Source organism: Lingula anatina, chromosome 4 (assembly GCF_051362555.1).
Source record: "Lingula anatina isolate TDL-2025a chromosome 4, LinAna3.0, whole genome shotgun sequence".
In the NCBI taxonomy this organism is placed as follows: domain Eukaryota; kingdom Metazoa; phylum Brachiopoda; class Lingulata; order Lingulida; family Lingulidae; genus Lingula; species Lingula anatina.
In genome coordinates this window covers 1,639,852-1,659,633 of record NC_141770.1, presented here as the reverse complement: position 1 = coordinate 1,659,633, position 19,782 = coordinate 1,639,852, and the positions used below count along the sequence as shown (strand labels likewise).

General features: G+C 37.4%; 2 protein-coding genes across 2 annotated transcripts in view; both read right to left on the bottom strand.

The window, feature by feature from the left end:
* LOC106181710 (uncharacterized) overlaps positions 1–19,782 on the bottom strand; it is a 44,723-nt gene that overhangs the window by 6,489 nt on the left and 18,452 nt on the right. The gene's annotated exons all lie outside the window — the stretch shown is intronic.
* LOC106181727 (uncharacterized) lies at positions 6,273–17,178 on the bottom strand. The gene is made up of 4 exons (XM_013566191.3): positions 16,920–17,178; positions 9,347–9,618; positions 7,535–7,899; positions 6,273–7,092 (listed from the first exon to the last, which is right to left on the bottom strand). The coding sequence occupies exons 1-4, from the start codon at positions 17,104–17,106 to the stop codon at positions 7,086–7,088; spliced, it is 831 nt and encodes a 276-aa protein (XP_013421645.2). The 5' UTR covers positions 17,107–17,178; the 3' UTR covers positions 6,273–7,085.

Below are 19,782 nucleotides of genomic sequence, written 5' to 3'. Positions count from 1 at the left end.
AATTTTTTTTTTACTATAACTTAAAGTCATTTCATGCTCCACAGAGAATGTCTTTAACAGTCCATTTAAATGAAAGAAAATTAAAGAAAAGTCTTTGGCTGAGTCTTTGCATTATAACTTAAAACTGCTTTAAAGCAAGTCCACATGAAAATCCACATGTAGTATTAAATTAATACTGAATCGTTCACAAAAAACAAGTTATAAATTTAATCTGTCTGGCGGTTTCACCACACGACCAGATCTTGTTACAATCCTTGGGGTATTAATTGCTGGTGTCACTGTTTTTGTTGGTGTTTTACACTGATCCTTGACAATATCTCGGGTTGGTGTTACTGTCTCCTCAGGTACAATATGCTGATCCTTGATAGGTGAATGTAATGGCTCATCACATGGCTCCAAGTCAACAAAAGTAGGGTTATAGTGATGTGCTTTTTCTGTTGATGATCTTAAGTGCTGACGATTACGTCTGTATACACGGTCATTTCCTTCCACTATGTATGATCTTGGATGTGTATGACGTTTAACAACAATGGCTGGTGCCCATGTTTTTGAACCTGGATGAGGCTGCATTCTCACATGTTCTCCAGGGCTGAAAGCTTTCAGTTCTTTAGCACCTTTCCTTTGATCATAATAATATTTCTGCTTTAGTTTCTCCTGGCTAAAATGACGTTTCACCTCTCGTTGGTTATATGCCTGTGGTTTTAACAGATTTCGAGCTGCAGGCAGTGTGTTTCTAGGTCTGCGTCCCATTAACAACTGCGAAGGAGACAAGTTTATGCCTTCCAAAGGTGTAGTTCTGTAGTTGAGTAGAGCAAGATACTTGTCATCACATTTTTTCCACATTTTCTTCACAATTTGAATAGCTCTCTCAGCTTCCCCATTTGAACCTGGGTACTGAGGACTGGAGGTCATATGTTCAATATCATACACTTTGCAAAATTGTTTGAATTCACATGAACTAAACTGTGGTCCATTGTCTGATCTGATTTTAAGAGGTATGCCATGACAACTAAACACATATTTCATAGCATTGATTGTAGCAGTTGTAGTTGCGGCATTCAGTTCTACAACATCAATGTACTTTGAATAGTAATCAATGAGAAGTAGGTACTTCTTTGCTCCAAAGTCAAATATGTCACAACCAACTTCAGTATAGGGTAGATCTGGAGGGACGGTCGGTTTCAACGGTTCTGCGGGTAACCTGTTTTGATACTCAGAACATTTTGTGCAGTCTCTCACCATGTTTTCAATTTCCATATTCATTCCAGGCCAAAACATGACTTCCCTTGCACGCTGTTTGCATTTCACAACTCCAAGATGTGACTCGTGTATCAAGCTAAGCATGTACTTTTGTAATGACGGTGGAATAACTATTCTGAGGCCTTTGTAGATTACACCATCAAACACAGACAATTGGTCTCTGGAGTCCCAGAAATTTCTAATTTCATAAGGTGTCTCTCTACGCGTATCTGGCCATCCTTGGACAATTGTGTTGTATAGAGGCTGTAGCTCTCTTTGCGTTCTTGTTCTAATATCAGAGTATCTCTCGGTGCTCACAGAGATCATATCAATTAAACATAAATCATCTAGTCCTGTCACGTCAAAACTGGTGTCTGGTAAGTATGCTCTCGACAATGTATCTGCTACCACCATATCTTTGCCTTTCCTGTATACAACATTGAGATTGTACCACTGTAGACGTAGCAACATCTTCTGCAATCTCATTGGAGCTGACAGTAATGGCTTCTTAAAAATGCTCTCTAATGGCTTGTGGTCTGTGTACACTGTTGTTTCCTTACCGAAGATGTAGCAGTGGAATTTTATAGCTCCATGGACAATGGCGAGCATTTCCTTCTCTATTTGAGCATAACGCATTTCAACATCAGTAAGAGAACGTGATGTGTATGCTATAGGTCGGCCATCTTGTATTAGCACTGCCCCTAGTCCACTTCTTGATGCATCACACTGAATCTCTACGGGCTTGTTCACATCATAAGCTAATACAGGCGGTGTGCTACACAAGTGTTTGAGTTCCTCAAAACTTGCTCGTTGCTCATGTTCCCACTTGAATGACACATCATTCTTCAATAATGCTCTCAGTGGGGCATCCACCTGACTCAGGTTTGGTATGAACTTGGCTAGATACTGTACAAGACCAAGTATTCTTCGTACTCCATCCTTATCTGTGGGTGGTGTCATCTCAGTTATTGCGCGCACTTTTTCTGGATCTGGGCTCAGGCCCTCTGCTGTGAGGATATGTCCCATATACTGAACTCTGGGCTGACGCACCTGACACTTGTCAAAATTGAGCTTTAGGTTGTATTCAGTAGCTCTCTGAATAACCTTCTTGAAAATCGAATCATGATGCTCACGATCTGTGCCTGCTATCAATATGTCATCCATTATAGCTGTGGCACCTTCTATGCCTTCAAGCATTTCATCCATGATTCTCTGAAAGATTTCTGGCGCCGATTTAATACCAAAGGGTAGGCGAAGCCATCTGTACCTGCCAATTGGAGTGTTGAAAGTAGTCAAAAAGGATGACTGCTCATCAAGCTGTATCTGCAAAAATCCCTGTGTGGCGTCTAACACAGAAAACACTGTGGCTTTTGGAATACTAGCTACAACTTCTTCAATAGTTTTCAGTGGATGATGCTCTCTTTTGATTGCATTGTTCAAATCACATGGGTCTATACAGATTCTCTCTTTATCATTTCTTAATGAAACAACCATTGAACTGACCCATTCAGTTGGCTCATGGACTCGGGTAATGAAGCCATCTGATTCCATTTCCTGTAATTTCTCTAGGATGCGTGGCTTCAGTGATGCTGGCTGTCGCCTGGCTGGATGTATAACTCCCTTTGCTGTTGGGTCTATCTTTATGGTATGCTTACCTGGTAGCGTACCTGTGTTCTTGGCAAGTTCAGTGAAATCATCTACACTGTTTACCTTGTTTACTCTGACTCTATGGAGGAGCCCAAGTTTCTCTGAAACTTCACCGTTAATGACATTTTCCTGGTCTATGTCTACTACTTCAAAGTCAACTGGCAACTGAGTAGTATTGTATGCCACTGAAAGCTGTGCTTTTCCGATTGGGCGGATCTTGTGATTAGAGTAGGAGCGAAGAACTTTAGTTGTTTGGTTCAAGTTCTTGTGAAGACTAAGTTTTTCATAATCAGCTTTCACTAGAATGTTACATTTTGCTCCAGTATCTATACGAAATTTAAGTGGCTTGTCTTGGACATCTAGTGTCACTATCCATTTATCTTCAGCTGCACTGACAGAGTCAACATTTTCATCATCAACTTCAGTTGTATGAATGTACAGTGGATCATTGTTGCTATCTTCACTCACTGAATCATCATAGTAAACATCATTATCACTTTCCTGTAAAGTGTGTACTGCCTTGGCTTTTCGTTTTCTGCATACTGAATACCAATGGTCTAGTCTTTTACAATATCTGCATTTGGTTCCTTTTGCCGGGCAAGTATTGTTTCTATGGGCTGTTGCAATATCTAAACCACACTGACCACATTTCTTGTTCTTTTGCTTCCAAGGTACGTGTTCCTGTCTCTTAGAGGCTTGTGAGGGATTTCTACTAGCATGGCTTTCCTTACTCTTATGTGACTTGTGATTAATGGCGGAAACTTCAACTTCTGGTCTTAGAATCTTCATTTGTTGCTGGGATGACTCATACTGTCTGCCTATTTCTAATGCTTGAGCTAGAGTAAGTCTTTCCCCTTTTTCTAACAGTTTCTCTTGAACTCGAGGATAGTACACCCCACGAATGTGGGCGTGGGTTCGAATCCCACTTCTGACACCATGTAACATAAACGTGCTAACTCTGTAAGCCGCCATGCTGGAACACACGTGTATTATTCAAGTCGCTTACAACATTGTAAAATAAGAGGTGGTCGCTTAAGACAAATAAAATGTTACACTGAGTAGCAAAAATGCATCAGCCTCGTGTCAACGTCTCCTGATCGACACCAGCATCTTCATCTATAACGTTCCTATCCACAGCACATTGTCATCAGTAATCCTCACTCTCATCGATAAGTCAATATATATTTATCCAACACAAACTGCCATATCTTGTTTTACTCGAAACCTTATACATGATAGATACATGTATATGTGGACGATATTATATCAGTAACATACAAACGGTAATTTTCAGTATATTGTTCAACATCATATGTAAGTTCCACAATGTCAGTGTTATCATCGGCTTTCATAACTTGTTGTATCTTACTGGGCTTTACCTGACATTTCTATCATCCCAGATCTGTTTAATGTTAAAATGAGGCCATATTAAGTTGTTTCTGCATAGTCGCTATAAGCCTACATCTGTTTTCTCCCACTTGGTTCTCACATGAATTTCTTCATTGTCATCACTTCATAATTACCTTTCCCCCCCATGCCCTGTCCCTCATTCCCCTCTAATGCCACTCATGTCCTCGTCACCGTCTTTTTCTTGAATATTATTATTATTATTATTATTATTATTATTATTTTTATTATTATTATTATTATTATTAAATTTCAAAGGTGAGCATATAATGCCTAGGCGAATTGCCACCTTAATTTATACTGTATCAATATTTAACCCTCTTGAGAATAAAGATGTTAAAAAAAATCACTTCATTAATCACAGTACGTGTCTTTTATCATACAGAAGAACAATTCTACGTGTATGCAGGTCACGTCAAACTCTCTGCCTCATACTACCCTCTTGGTCATTTAGCAGACTTCTCTTGAGTATTTCCTGTTTTCGCAAAGAACTCTTCGTTGTAGATACAGAATAGATGAAATGGAAAAAATCAATAGAGTGATGCATTAAGCCGTATGAGCTGTTACCGGGCTCACCTATTTGCGGTGAGTAAGAAATTGATATGTACCTTCGCACTGTTGCAATAATGTACAGCAGTGCTATTTTGTTGTACGCGTAAATTAGATTTCTGGAACTTGTGAATGTCTTCATGGAGTAAATTCTTTAAATGCTTCAATGCATTTACGGAAAATCAACTTTTAAATTATATTTCTGAAACCGTTTAAGTGATTTAAAAGTAACATGATATTTTAGAATATGATTGGCCCACAAATACTCCAGAAGTATTGATTTTTTAAACTTAGCATTTCAAAATGAGCATTTATGTTCTTTTGTCAGTCTCTCTACATATGTCTGCCCCTTCTTGACCAGGGTGAAGTAGCAGCAGTGATACGGCAAAGTGGAAAAAGATTTTAAAGAATCCACCCGTGCAAATCATACAGCCAACCAGCAGGCACCATAACTGCTAAATAATCGTTGATAAGAAAATTATAATTTAATTGTTGCTGTAAGGATGCACTGCGATTTTATCAAGGGTTAATGAATGCTCAGTTTGTATTTTCTTCGTTTCATTATACGCAATGACCGCCACCACGAGTGTAGCATATCTAACGCATTGACCGCCGCCGCGCGTATACCAGAACTCGTGCCAAGACTTCTTAAACACAACTGTTTCAATGAATTTTCAGGGAGAGTTAAGTGAATATTTATTTGGTTTTGAATAAACTGATATATGTGTGTTCATTGTTCTTCTGTACCAGTATAATTCATGCAGAAGGAGGGCAAACGAAGGGGGGGGGGGTTGACAGATAGCGGCCGTACTCCCAATGTCATGAGGTACTGAAAGCCCAGCCTGGTTTATATACGGAGGACGTGGAGTGGGTTATTTGCAGCCTACAGAAATTTATTTTAAATTGACAGTGCAGAACATTTGCAAAGCCTGTCATCTAAGCGTGTATTTCTTTTTGATTCCCGTTGACAACTTGACAACAACGCGCGTCACGCCCAGAACAAAAGAACAACATGTTAAAGGCATTCAGGAGGCATGGGAAAATATTGACGCAGATAAATTACAAAAAATACATAAAGCTCATGAAGAAGGTGATTTTAGCAGAGGGAATGAAGAAGGTGATTTTAGCGGAGGGAATGGCATGTGTTTGGCACATAAACAAGCTCCATATATTATAAGAAACGTTTTGAGACATTGCTATTTACTTAATGTCTTAACCTTTTAAATTATTTATTATTATCATTAAAAATGATGCCTGAGTGTAAAATAAATAGTCACAGAACCAGTACGAGAAAGGACTTGTTTTTACATGATGTTGTAGGGCTGTTTTGAACGAAGATGTCTTTAAAATATAAAAAGTTTAGACAAATTATAAAAATTTCAGTGGATTTTACCATTTTCCTCTTTTAACATAATTAAAACAAACTACAGTTATTTGATATCAATGATACCATTTTATAACGATTTTAAGCCACAAGCACGGCGAAACGAATTGAAGAGAAATATAAATTAAAAATTAAAACGTTAAAACACCTGAAGCTATTGTCACTATATCGTACCCAATTTAAATCACGTTTCCACTGTACTTCACCAGGTGAGCCTCATCAATCGAAACTTGTGAATATTTTTAAAGTACTAGAAGTACGTTCTTCTTTTGTGACACACTGCCTTTGTTTTAAATGCCAAATGTTTTTTCTCTGTCAATGTCAGTCTTGTGTTTGGAGATTTCTCCAAATTTGATTACATCCTCGAAATAATGTCATACACCTGTTTAATTCAACCTTTTTACAAAAAAAAAAAAAAAAAAAAAAACACATGCAAGAATTTGCATTTCAAGGCATTAAAAACCTCGATCAATGTTAAAATCAAAAACAAAAAATAGTTATCTTAGAACCGAAAGAGTAGCTTGCACCCCCACAAATTTCAGCTCCATTGTCCATGATTCCGTTCCTTTGTGAATTTTCGACTCTCAAATGGACGTTCACCAAAGAAATATAAGTGAGAAAATCAAATTATCAACTGTTCTCAATTCGGTAAGTCAAAAGATAGAAAGATTCCCTTGGAAAAGGCTTTGAGCAATTTGTGACATGGTCCGTAGTAACCTAAGTCAACGGCTGTGGAACATAAAACGGCGTCCAGCGCTTCCCGTGTTCCACATGAAAATTAGTGACTGGAGAAAGAAGACACTGTTTGTACAGAGTTGGTGGTAGTCGCTCTTTGGTCATAACGCCATGGATCGTAGAGTTATATCCTGGTTTAAAGAGAAATGAGACAAAGGTTATAGTTTTGTCGGCTTCTGTCATGATTTCGGTAGAGACAAATTATTTATGTGAGGAATAACAAAATCCTGAAAAATCAGGACACAAAATTAATGTTTTTAAATCTGATGAGTTGGGTGCGAAATACGTTTTTAGTAAAAACGTTTCCTGGGAGATGCAGCGAGAGAGAGAGAGAGAGAGAGAGAGAAAGTTACTTCAGCAATCTCGTGGATACATGTATAAGATATATATATTCAAGGTAAAATACAATCCACTAACGTCATCGGCGTCGGGTGCTGTGTGTGTGTGTGTGTGTGTGTGTGTGTGTATGTGTGTGTTTGTGTGTGAGTGTGTGATAGAGATAGAGAGATATTAACTTCAGCAATCTTGTGTGTTTTATTTACACATATTCCAGATAAAATACAATCTACTTACGGCATCGTCGTCGTTTGTTGGAAAGGGAATCCCATTACCGGCGCGGGTAAAACCTGTGGAAAGCCGGCAAGAGCGACAACATCGTTTGCTGGAAATCCATTCCAATCTCCACATATCCCTTCCATCCAGGATTGCCAGATCGGAGGGATGTGAATCTGGAGACAATGTCGTGCCACACGTATCCTAATGTCGAACAGGACGGGTGGCAGGAGCGTGCAACTAACCTCAATGTACAAATCGCCACCTACATCAATTACCGAGATATGAAAACCGCCCCCCACGAACAAAACACCAGTCTCCCCAGCAGGACCAAGGCTTACAGCATCAACAAACAGCGGCGGACCAGGTATAATATCATTTTCCACCTGCAATGATGATAAAATCCCGATAGTGTTATCTTTCCATAATAATAATGATAATAATAAGCATGAAATATATAACTAGAAAAGAACTCAGATTGCACAACCTGTTTTACAACAAATAACTTAGTATTAATTAATGGATCCAAATCTTCTCATTTCTTTCTTTATCCATTTCTGACCTCTCCTAAAAATTTATGAAATTGGTTAATTTCTTACATATCCTGTAAATTTCATGAAAATCTGTACATAGTTAGTTAATTCATTTATTATTATTCATCGAATGATCATCACAAAATTCTAATAATTTCGTCCTTGTGCCACTTGTGATCTATCCTGAACATTTCATCAAAATTTGTTTATTACTTTCTTTGGGCTTCACAGTCAAACAATCAAACAAACAAACAAACCAGATGACCCAACTCAACTGAGCGCAGACTTCGGAATCCCTTAACATCAGTAGCAAAATTCTACCAAAAATGTATGCATTTGAGATGTAAACTGGGTATACAGTTGTCACTATTGGCTTTGCCCCCTCTCCCCATACACGGACCTTTAAATCATGCAGCAATGACGTTTGTCTCCACATGTACTTATTTGAAAACAATGTTATGGCCATCATTATTCTTGATCAATTATAAATCAATTCATAGAAAAAGAATGAAGATAAGATTTTGTTCTTAATAATTAAAAAAGGAAAGGGAAAAAAGACAAATTTGTTATCATTCCGGGAGTCAAACTTTTAACATCCACTCGTCTCCTGACACATGCATGACAAGATAGTAATGGGACTTGGAATTTCGCTGCATTTTATGCAGTGTTTTCTGGTATAAGTGGGCCTTTGGATTATACGTATCATCCCCAAAATTTGTGGTCAAGTTCATTTACCAGTAATCCACAAAACAATCAGAATGATACATTTAGTACTGTGAGCAAGAAAATGCACATAGACATTCAAAACTTGAAAACCAACACACACACACACACACACACACACACATACACACACACACACACACACATGAACGCTTATCAACATACTTCGATAATCCCTTATAGGGGGCATTCCGAAGTAACAATTGTAACAAAAATATAACCTTCTCGTCAGAGGTAAAGGATGGAGAGAGCGCAGCCTCTTCCAAGACAAATAACTGAGTCGAAGATTTCGAAATAACAAACATCAAACAAACCCACTAACAGTTACAAATACCACCTCCTCCGTTGTCTGGATAATAATAAGAAGAATGCAGTGGAAACCGTCTATTATCAACCATATATATATATATATATATATATATATATATATATATATGAACACAATGTTTTGTAGCTAAATAGTTCACAGGACGCAGGCAAGTTATTACCTATTGGAAGTAGTATACTAAGTGGTCTGAGAGAGAGATAGAGAGAGAGAGGGCAGAGGATGGAGAGAGTAGAGGAAGAGAATACTTACAGTTATTGTGTACAGCCCATTTGGATCTGGAGTGTCTTTGTACTCAATGATCACGTAGTGAGAAAAAATCTGGTATTTCACCTTTGTCAGACGAGTCTTCGGACCGTCATCAAAGAATTCTTGTTCCGTTATTATATACCAAAGCCAGCCACCTATAGACTTTGCCATTATACCAACATCTCCGGGCGGAGTGTTAAATCTGAAGGCTCTCCCATCACACGTAACATAGCGGACATCACCATGTGCATGGCATTCACAAGCCGGGATTGGCGCTGAAATGAACAGTGGCAAGTTGAATGATAAAGGAACACTAATTTGGATACGTTCCAGTACCTCCATAAAATGTCCACCGTCATTATTAAATGATCTCATTGATTCGCAAGAAACAATACATCAAATGAGGAATTTGAAAAGAAGTAAACTTTTTTATTAAAAATCTTTGTAACTGATGGTATAAAAAGTGATGTAAAAACAGCGACACATATTCACGTTCACTAAAAACGGTATTAAAAAAGATATTACAAAAAAAGCTGTAATTGGCAGAAGATCTACCCGGATCCACCCTTGCTAGCATTTAACAGATTTAAGAGGATTGGAAAGAGGAATATTACACCTACCCAGTTCTTCACTTAGTTTTCCTGTTACTCAACCTTACAGAGTCACAAGATAAATCTGGGATAAATACCCAATCCGAATGTGTTGTTTGGAATAGTAATGATATTTATTTATTAACATGACATGTGATAGAGATATACAAATCACCCGGATTCGTGGGCCTACAGGTCACCGAACTTTGTACATATATTAGAAACAAAACAAAACAAAACAAAACAAAACAAAAAAGCTATGATTAAGGTTGAAGATTATAACTAAGTAAACACTATAACTTATGGTACACTCAACTCATGAGCTGAACTCAAACTGTTCTTTAAATAAATTGCCATACCTTTAGGTTAATTTATAAATAAGTCTCTTAGTGTTTTAGATAACTCTTCCCTGTCATCGTGATAACAGTCCAAGTCTCCAAGAAACTTACATCGCATGTCTTTGAATAGGGGACATACCAACACGAAATGAATCTCATCTTCAACCATGTTCCTTATCACACAATTTGAAAAGGCGGGACGAAGCTTCAGTGGCAGTTATCTGCATCTAAATTATCTGCATCAAAAAGAGTCTCACAAGCTACACCAAAGGGTTTTAAAACCAAGACCGGTCCAAATTTGAAGGCGCTGAGAATAGAAAAAGACATGAACAAAGTACAGGAGACATTACAAACAGTTGAAAATCAGTACACTCAAATTTACAAACATCAGACCTCAAGAGGCAGGAAACCAAATCTAGCAACAACGAATTAACAATTAACTTCTCAGATGTTTAAGCTGACAGTAGCAGTGGATAATCTACATAGCCAGCTGTCTTCTCTAAACAACAAGGGCATTGAAATGGGAATACAGTGTGATCCTCCAGCAGCCACAGATAATAGTACTCAATGCAAGATAAACATCACTGATGGCTCAACACAGTGTGCAAAGCCTTCCTACAGATTAGTGGCAGCCAGCACCAACACAGTTACTGTAAAAAACAATGGCTGTTAACACCCTTACCCCACCGCCTCAAACCAGCACAGGTAGTGCAAACAAAGCAATTGTGGAAACAAAGGCTACGTAACACCACACTACCACAAACAGATGTCAGGAGTAGAAACAATGAGACAAGTGACACTGCTGCAGATGAAATTAGTGAAACTGAAGGCACAGTAATCCCCACACATACAGGTGAAAATGACAGAGAGCAAACTATCATTGTGAACAACTGCAAAGAGACAAACGAAGCAATACCCCATGAGCAGAAGAATACAAATGCAATAGAGCAGATGAGGATGCTCCATCACAGAGATACCTACGACAACAGGTACGGGTACTCAAAGGCACACTAGAGTATAGGCAAAGAAACCGTGTGAACATGTGGTAATCTCAGATTCAATTGGAAAATGTCTGGTAAGCCAAAAGCTTTTCCCACGCACCCATAATAAATGCGTTGCTTTGAATGGCAAAGTATTAAAGGATGCGCAACAGTTGGTAGAAGAGAGAGACTTTGGCCGACCAATATCAATCACGTTTATCATGGGCTCCAACAACGTAAACAGCCACGAACAGCCAAAGGATATCCTGTGCCATGTGCAAGAACTTGTCCTTTCAACACGAAGGAAGTACAAGGACAGCAAGATCATAATCTCCAGTATACTCCCCAGGTGGGACAGCTGGGACCTCAACCAAAAACGGTGACAACAAACAATTCTTTTAGTAAATTCTGTGATACCCTAGAAAACGTGTGCTACATATGGAATGACAGAAAATCTGCAGAAGAAATATGTTCCATAGGGATGGAATACACCTAAACCAAAAAGGAAGTTCAGTACTGGCGTGTAATATTAAAGCTGAAACTGGGCATCCATATTACGCCAGTGCAAATACCCGAAACGATACTCAAACTGCCCAACACCTAACATGGGATCTTGGGAGGTGTCCAAACATGCGCCCTCAAGGGAGTCAAAGGATCCGCCCAAACAACGCAACCCCAGAAAACCTGCGCAGAGAATGTCGTGTACAGGATGCTCCGGCATACAGAAGCCAGGAAAAAGACATCCAAAATGAACTAAGAACTCTGTACGAGTCCCTGAACAAATTGATAAGTAAATTGGAATAGAGCAAGGGGTTTAATTATGAAAAGAGGTATTGCAACTCGAAGCAGTTTGTAAGTACAGATATTATTTACTTGGTACATTGATTACAGTTAGAAATGAACTAAAACTTTGAAGATCAAATGAAAACAAGTATTTTATCTCAAATAACATTTTAAGGATATATATTATCTGCCCTATGATTCTATAGAACTCTCCAAAGGAAGCTTACTCAGGAAAGAATTTATTATATTGTTGTCAATGAGGAAAGGAAAACCTCCTAAACCTCCTTTACAGAATAAAGAATAGTGTCAACATGTATTTATATAATCTTGGTATTCAACTAATTTATTATGCTCTTACTCAGTAGTTATTTATACATTTAAATGAAAGGCAGCTTTTTTTTTTTTTTTTTTTTTTTTTTTTTTTTTTTTTTTTTTTACATGAACACCTGGTGATTAAACGAATCTAAGTAGGAGTACACAAATAGTCAAAACAATAAATTGCTACGTATAGGTATGAGAAATGTAAGAGGACTGTCAAACAAGCTATCTGATGATAACTTTATTCAAACAATGCAAAACTTCGATATATTTGTATGCATTGAAACTTTACTACAACGAGATCAAAAGTAACCCTGCCCACAAGCACTCACAGCCACTTCTTAAGAAAGAAAAGAAAAGTGAAGGGTAGACCCTCCGGGGGAATTGTAGTATACTACAAAAAGGAACTTAACAGTGCACTGACATTGTTGAATAGTAAAATTGAGAATCTGCTGTGGTTGAAGCTATCAGGCACTGAATTTGGCCTCGAAAATGATATTTTTATCTGTGCAGTCTATTTGAAACCAAACAGTGGCAGAGCCGATGAAGCCACCCTTGACATTTTTGAAAATGAAGTAGCTTTCTATCAGCAGCAAGGTTACCTATGCCTCATGGGAGATTCAATGCCCGTGCAGGTGTCCTCCCTGATCTCATCAAAAACGATAATGATTTTGGGATAACAGTGCCTAACAGTTATGCCACAGACAGTCAGATAAGAAACAGAAGCAACCTTGATAAAGTCATCAATACACAAGGTAGAAATCTCTTAGAATTGTGTGCTAGCAGTAATCTTAGGATAGTAAATGGAAGAACAATGGGGGATTCCTTGGGATACTTCACGTTTTAACAATCAAGGGTGTAGCACGGTTGACTACGCAATTGTAAGTGACAGGATGCTCAGAAAGGTTAGTTTCTTCACAGTCCATCCCATAGATTACCTGTCAGATCACTGCTTGATAGATCTTGCAATTAATTGTGTGGGTTATCAAGAGAAAGGTAACACTAAAATAGTGAAAAACCTAAATGATAGGTATGCGTGGGACAAGGACTCCCCTGAAAAATTCCTAAGTGCCCTAGAAAGTGAAGAGAGCCTGGCGACTTTTAGTGATGTACAGCATACCAAATTCCCAGCTTTAAAAAAATGGTGTTAGTGAGTTATGCTCTGCAGTGGCATCGGTTATAGAAAATGCGGCAAATAACGCTCTTAGAAAAAAGAAGCGTATGCAAAAAAGTAGAAGAAAGAACAAAAGGATTAAACAACATCCATGGTTTGATAAAACTAGCACAGAAATCAGAAGAAATATTAAACAGCTTGGAAAACAATTACAGAAAGACCCACAAAATCAATTTATATCACAAACATATATCATATAGCAACCAAAAAGTACAAGCAATTGATAAAACAAAAGAAACAGGAATACAAAGATGCACTGTTGGAAAAAATGCTCAGTATTGAAAAGAAAAACCCAAAAGCTTTTTGGCAGACCCTGAAAAGCCTTAAAGAAACTGAAAAAAGTGGGAACTTTATAAGTGCAGAAGCCTGGTTTCAACATTTCCAACACCTCTGTGGGACACCCACACGGGTGACAATGAAATAGACAAAGAGATCGCACAGCAGGAACCTGGCACTACCTGGGGTGCAAATCCTCGATAACCTCATCACAATAAGTGAAGTGAAAAATGCAATAAAGAAACTTAAGAATGGAAAGGCACCAGGTGAAGATGTGATCTCCAATGAGATGTTGAAAGCAGGTAAAGAGTACCTAACAGGGGACATCACCAAGCTCTTCAACTTAGTTTTGGAAAGTACTGAAATTCCCGAAACATGGAACTGGGAATAATAATCCCAATATACAAGTCCGGGGAATGCAACAACCCCTCTAACTACAGAGGAATATGCATAACCAGTTGTATGGGGAAACTCTTTAATGTTATATTAGCTACAAGATTAAGCAAGCATATTGAAGCTGAAGACAAATTGAGCCAAGAACAAGCTGGCTTTCGACCGGGGTACAGAACCATTTACACATTTACCCTCTCAAGTCACTAATCAACAGAAGCATAAGCAAGAACAAAAATGTGCATGCATGTTTTATTGATTTTGAAAAGGCCTTCGACACAGTGTGGCATAAAGGACTCTTCCTCAAACTACTCAAGCTGGGCATTGGGGGGGAATTCGTACCTTGGTATTACCTTTACTGACACTGGATCAATGAAAAAAGCAATAGTAAATCTAAAATTGAAAGCAATGAAAGCAATGTTCTTATTGAAAGGTACACTTTCGTCACAAAACTTATCCTCACCTCTCCAAATTTAAAACTGTTTGACAAAGTGGTAAGGCCAAAACTCCTTTATGGCTGTGAAGTTTTGGCCTAAGAAATATTCAAAGAAAAGAAAATGACCCTAAACAAAATTAACCAAATGCCTTTTGAGCAAGCACAGGCTCGATTAATGCTATGTTAACAACTTAGGATCTTCACGGTGGAAATGTTCCAGGGGTTCAGCAAATCCATACATATTGCAATATTGAAGAAGAAATCAATGCTAAAATTGAAAAAACGTTATGGGAAGAGTTAACTGATCCACAAAGCACCAAGTTAAAAAAAACTTATAGTCTCATAAAAAAGTCCTACAAAATTGAAAAGTACCTGCTGACTAATGCCCCTCAGTCATTAAAAAGGGAAGTGGCTAAAATTAGAGTCAGTGATCATAATCTGGAAATGGAAAGAGGACGCTACACCAGACCTAAAACACCACGCGAAGAAAGATTATGTCCCCACTGTCCTGCAATCGAGGATGAAGTGCATTTCCTTCTGGAATGTAGACACCATGTAAAAGAGAGGGAGGGCATGTTAAAACTATTCCCTAAATGTGACATACATCACCTAGCAAGCAGTGACGAGAAGGTTAAAATCATATTAAGCCCAGAAAATGAGAAAGAATTGCACGCTGTTGGTAAATACATCCAGAGGGCAATTTCAAAAAGAAATGAGCATCCGCCACACTGAAGTAGCCTCTTCCTGCTATATTATATGTACCAAAAGCATGGCACATTAGATACATATAGCTATAAGCCTATAAAAGTAAAATGTGTGTTCTCCCAGTGTATTGAACTATTTACAATTGTAATAAGTACTTTTAAAACACTGTATAAGTAGTAATCCATATTGATATGTAACTATCTATTCATTTATTTATCTATTTGTAGTATAGAGGGCTAACAAATGTAACTGTCACATTTAATGCTCGAATAAATTATTATTATTATTATTATTATTATTATTATTATTATTATTATTATTAAATTGGCACAGTACTGATCTTACCCATAGACAGCCTAACATATCACTCACAACTGAAGGTTTTTTTTTTTTGAAAAGCGTATATGTTCCTAGCGTTGGCTTTTCCAGATATTGTTTTTTCCATAACACCTTGTATAATTGGATCATTTCCCCATGTGTCAGCTCTAAGTACTCAAACAATCTCTTGGCAAGTCTATTGTTATCCATGGCTATTAATTGGCTATTAATATTATTCCAGTATCTAATTATGAACATTCATTGAATGTAAACTAGTAGCATCCAACCGCCATCACCGTAAAGTGCTAATATTGGTGTAAATCTGTGTACTCCAATATAAAACCCAACGGCTCGTAATTGTATATTTTCAATATAGCCGGAGGTGACCAAAACCCCCATAGGCATGATAGGCATGATACACGATTTGAACAGCTGTTCGAAAGTAGTAAACCCAATAACTTTCAAACTAGTCATCTTATTTGTCATACAGTACCATCTAGCCCTCTGCTGGCCCCTTTCACTAACTCCTCCTTGTGAAGAAGTGTGAGAAATCGCAGTCTACCTAGATTTCTAGTTTCTTTATCATTGCTTGAAGACGACAATTCTGCAAATTTGTATACTGAAGGTGTCATCTAATAGTGCAGGTAACACTTTATGTACGGTTTTCTTAAATCGGAATAACAAGGACATGTCAATATAGAATAAAATGACCTAAAATTCACCTGTGCTACAGTACATTAATTTTGCAATGTCTCATATTTCGATGTATATTACTGTCTACCGTTTTCTTTCATTAATGTGTGAGCTGAAATTCTCAATTTATGTAATATCTGTCAAATTTTACACGAAATATTATTAAACTAAGTAATACAGCAAAAAGATAACATTGGTCATGTTTCTAAAAAAAAAAAAAAAACATTTGATGTACACAGTCATGATTTCCTGAAGAATTTTATCTTTGACTAACTTTCTTTCTTTCTTTAAATATAAATTATAGGCAACATGTTGGATATGTTTCGTTACAAAAAATACAGATTTAATAATTTAAGTAAAACACACTTTTGAGAACTTAAAATCTCAACCAAATACTTGAAAGTATAACACTTGATAATATAATCTCTGTAATACGGTAGCGTTAGTTATTCAAATTACTTGAAAGCTGCAGCAGAATAACATTCTTACCAACAACTAAATTAAGGTCATCAACGATTAATCTTCGTTTTCCTATTCGGTCACTTTTGCAATTGTAGTGAAAAAATGAAACTTACGTATTGGACCAGGGGGCAGTCCAGGTAGCATTTGATGCTCCATTGGAAGGGTAGCCATATCAGCCGCAGCAGCGTCTCTTTGCGCCTCTTCCTCCGGAGTAAGAGGGATGGGACCAGCGCCAGTAACGGATGTCACCGTCGTCAAAGCGATGATCAGAAGCACGGCCACGCCTGTTTGTCTTGTCATCTTCAAGAGAATACTCTTTTCTTGTCGAATGCGTTGCAGACTGCGAGAAGAAATGGCAACTGCGACGCTCTTTGTCCCTTTCTTCTTATTTATACAACTTTTAAAGATGGGCACGTAGCAATTCTCCACGTTGACAAACTGAGAGTGCGCATGCTCGTTCTATTAAGGTGTGTAGGTTAATGCAGATGAGTTGTGGGTTTTACAAATAAAAATAACTAAGAGAGAGAGAGAGAGAAGAATCTCAAGGTCCATTTAATATCTCTCTTATTCAGTTTTTACAGTGAATTTCAACGCATGCTATGGTGGTCTTTGTCATTTTGCTGCAGGTGAGATCTTCTACGCTGACAGTTAAATAATCTCAGGCCCGAAACCTGGGCGGGTTGGAGGTTCGAAAAAATGCCCTTTATGCCTGGATAAGGTCCGTTCTGCATAAATTGTTTTCAAGGTGCACGATGGTTCCAGTAAAAAGGACCCACCCTTTTGAAACTGCTAGCTACGGGCCTGAATCTAGTTCAAATGTTTCATTTTAAAACATTGTAGTTGTAAATTGCTTATCTACCACAAAACTATATATTCTAGACATTAAAGAAACTTCAGATCATTAGAAAAACTTTGTAAACTGTGACCCCAATGTAGAGCAGAATATTAAGATATGGGCGAAATTGCTTTATGTTATAGTGGTGCTCGAATCTGCCAGTCAGCGCCATGTTATGCTTAAGTAATGCCTTTGAGCAGACCAATTCTCCCGTCTTTTCTTTCTCAGTCAACCAGTTTTATTGCCTCACAACATTACAAGTATGTTGCTCAGTGAGTTATAATTCGCAAACTGAATGTCAACCCAGAATTCAGACAAAAATAATCATACGAGGGGACCATAAAAACCAAGGGTTTTTTTTTGTCCCCGTCCACTCACATCAACGATCAACATCAACAATCCTTCAGTATTGATGTCTTGTTGCTATCCCCCTCCCCCCCCCCCCTCAGGAGATTTCAGAAAATCTTCGATCCATCCACTAAAATCGAGAAGCCTTTCTTAATTAAACCACAAAGAACACGGAAATGCATTCTTGATCAGTGATTTTACCTAATGTTTGAAATATTTAGTATTTTTGAAGACATTCTAGCTTAATTAATGCGGGTTTCAGCCGTCTTAAGCAGAAATTTTTGTGTGGTTAGGTAAAGTAAGTCTTAATTTTTCAATCTTATTACGCCCATGTATATTCCACACTGTACATGCGCGACATCTTATCATTCATATGTTCAGTTAGAGTTATATGCTTAGACATTTTCCTATTTACGCTATAAATTTTATCACATTTCATAGATAAGAACGATTAAGAGGAAGTAATATTTTTGAATGTGTATATGAAATATAGAGATAAAGTATTAAAATGGAATTAGATTTAAGTAACCTTTGAAATAAATATTTAAAAAATAGTAAGAATAAAAGATATTGTTCTTCAGTCTTTTGAAAGTTGAAGGTTCATGAATAGGCACAGTTCACTGGTACGTGTGTGGGCAGTAAAAAGTTTTTCTAAGTCGTTTGGTCCTTTTTGGGAAACAACTGTAATGTTACTAAGAGAAGAGAAGTTTATTTATCTAATGCAGTGGCAGATTTAGAGCGGGTCAAGGGGGGTCCTGACCCCCTTTGATTTCTAAAGAAAAAAAAAAAAAAAAAAAAAAAAAAAAAAAAAAAAAAAAAAAAACAAAAAAACAATGATCCTCTCTTAAAATCATAATGACATGACTGGGTGAATCTTAGTTCTAAACCGTACCAAATTGCACCATTGCACCATTTGTATCCTCAGGCTGAGTTTCTGCAACTTCATAATTTCATAATAAATGAACCATATCAAACACTAGCCCAAAAACTTTTAAGATAAAAGTCCAACCTGGATCCCCCTAGCGGTCAGTGAGAAACATCTTCTCACATCTGTCTGATGAGGGCCTACGTCCATGTTGGTCGTAAGCCAACGGTATGAAAGTTTTTCGGCTTCAAGATTTTTTTAATTTCTATTTTATTCTTAATCGGGCCTTTTTGTTTAGAATTCTGACCAATTCCATGCTTGTTTAAGCTGTTTCACGGTTTTGTGCTAGCTATACAAAGACGCGCGTTGCTAGTTTATTTGTCTCGTACAGGTGTACCATGAAAATCTGACTCAAATGACTAAAATGTGACTCCCAGTCAGATTTTCATTATGAAAATGTGACTCCCCCCCCCTAAAATAAAACATTCATTAATATCATTTTATTTGAGTAAATGACTTTGATCTTATAGTATGCATAATGGAGGATACATTGAACTTTTTTGTAGTTTGCAGGTGAAAATTTTCATGAAAAAAAAGAAAAGGTTATTAAAAATGTGCACATAATGAAAATCTGGTTTCCCCGTGAAAAATTGACTCCCCCTCCACAAAACTTCATAAATCTTATTTTATTTTGAGTATATGACTGTGATCTTGTAGTATGTAAAATGGAGGATACATTGGCACTTGATGACCATTTCAACATCTTTCCCTTAAGGATACTTTATGAAGATCATATTGGAAGTACATGAAAGTTTGATGGTAAAAAATTGGGTGAGTAAAAAAACACATTAAAAATAAAAATTAAAAATATATATTCTAACACCCAATGACTCCCCTATGAAAAAGCTATTTATTTGATATTTCATGA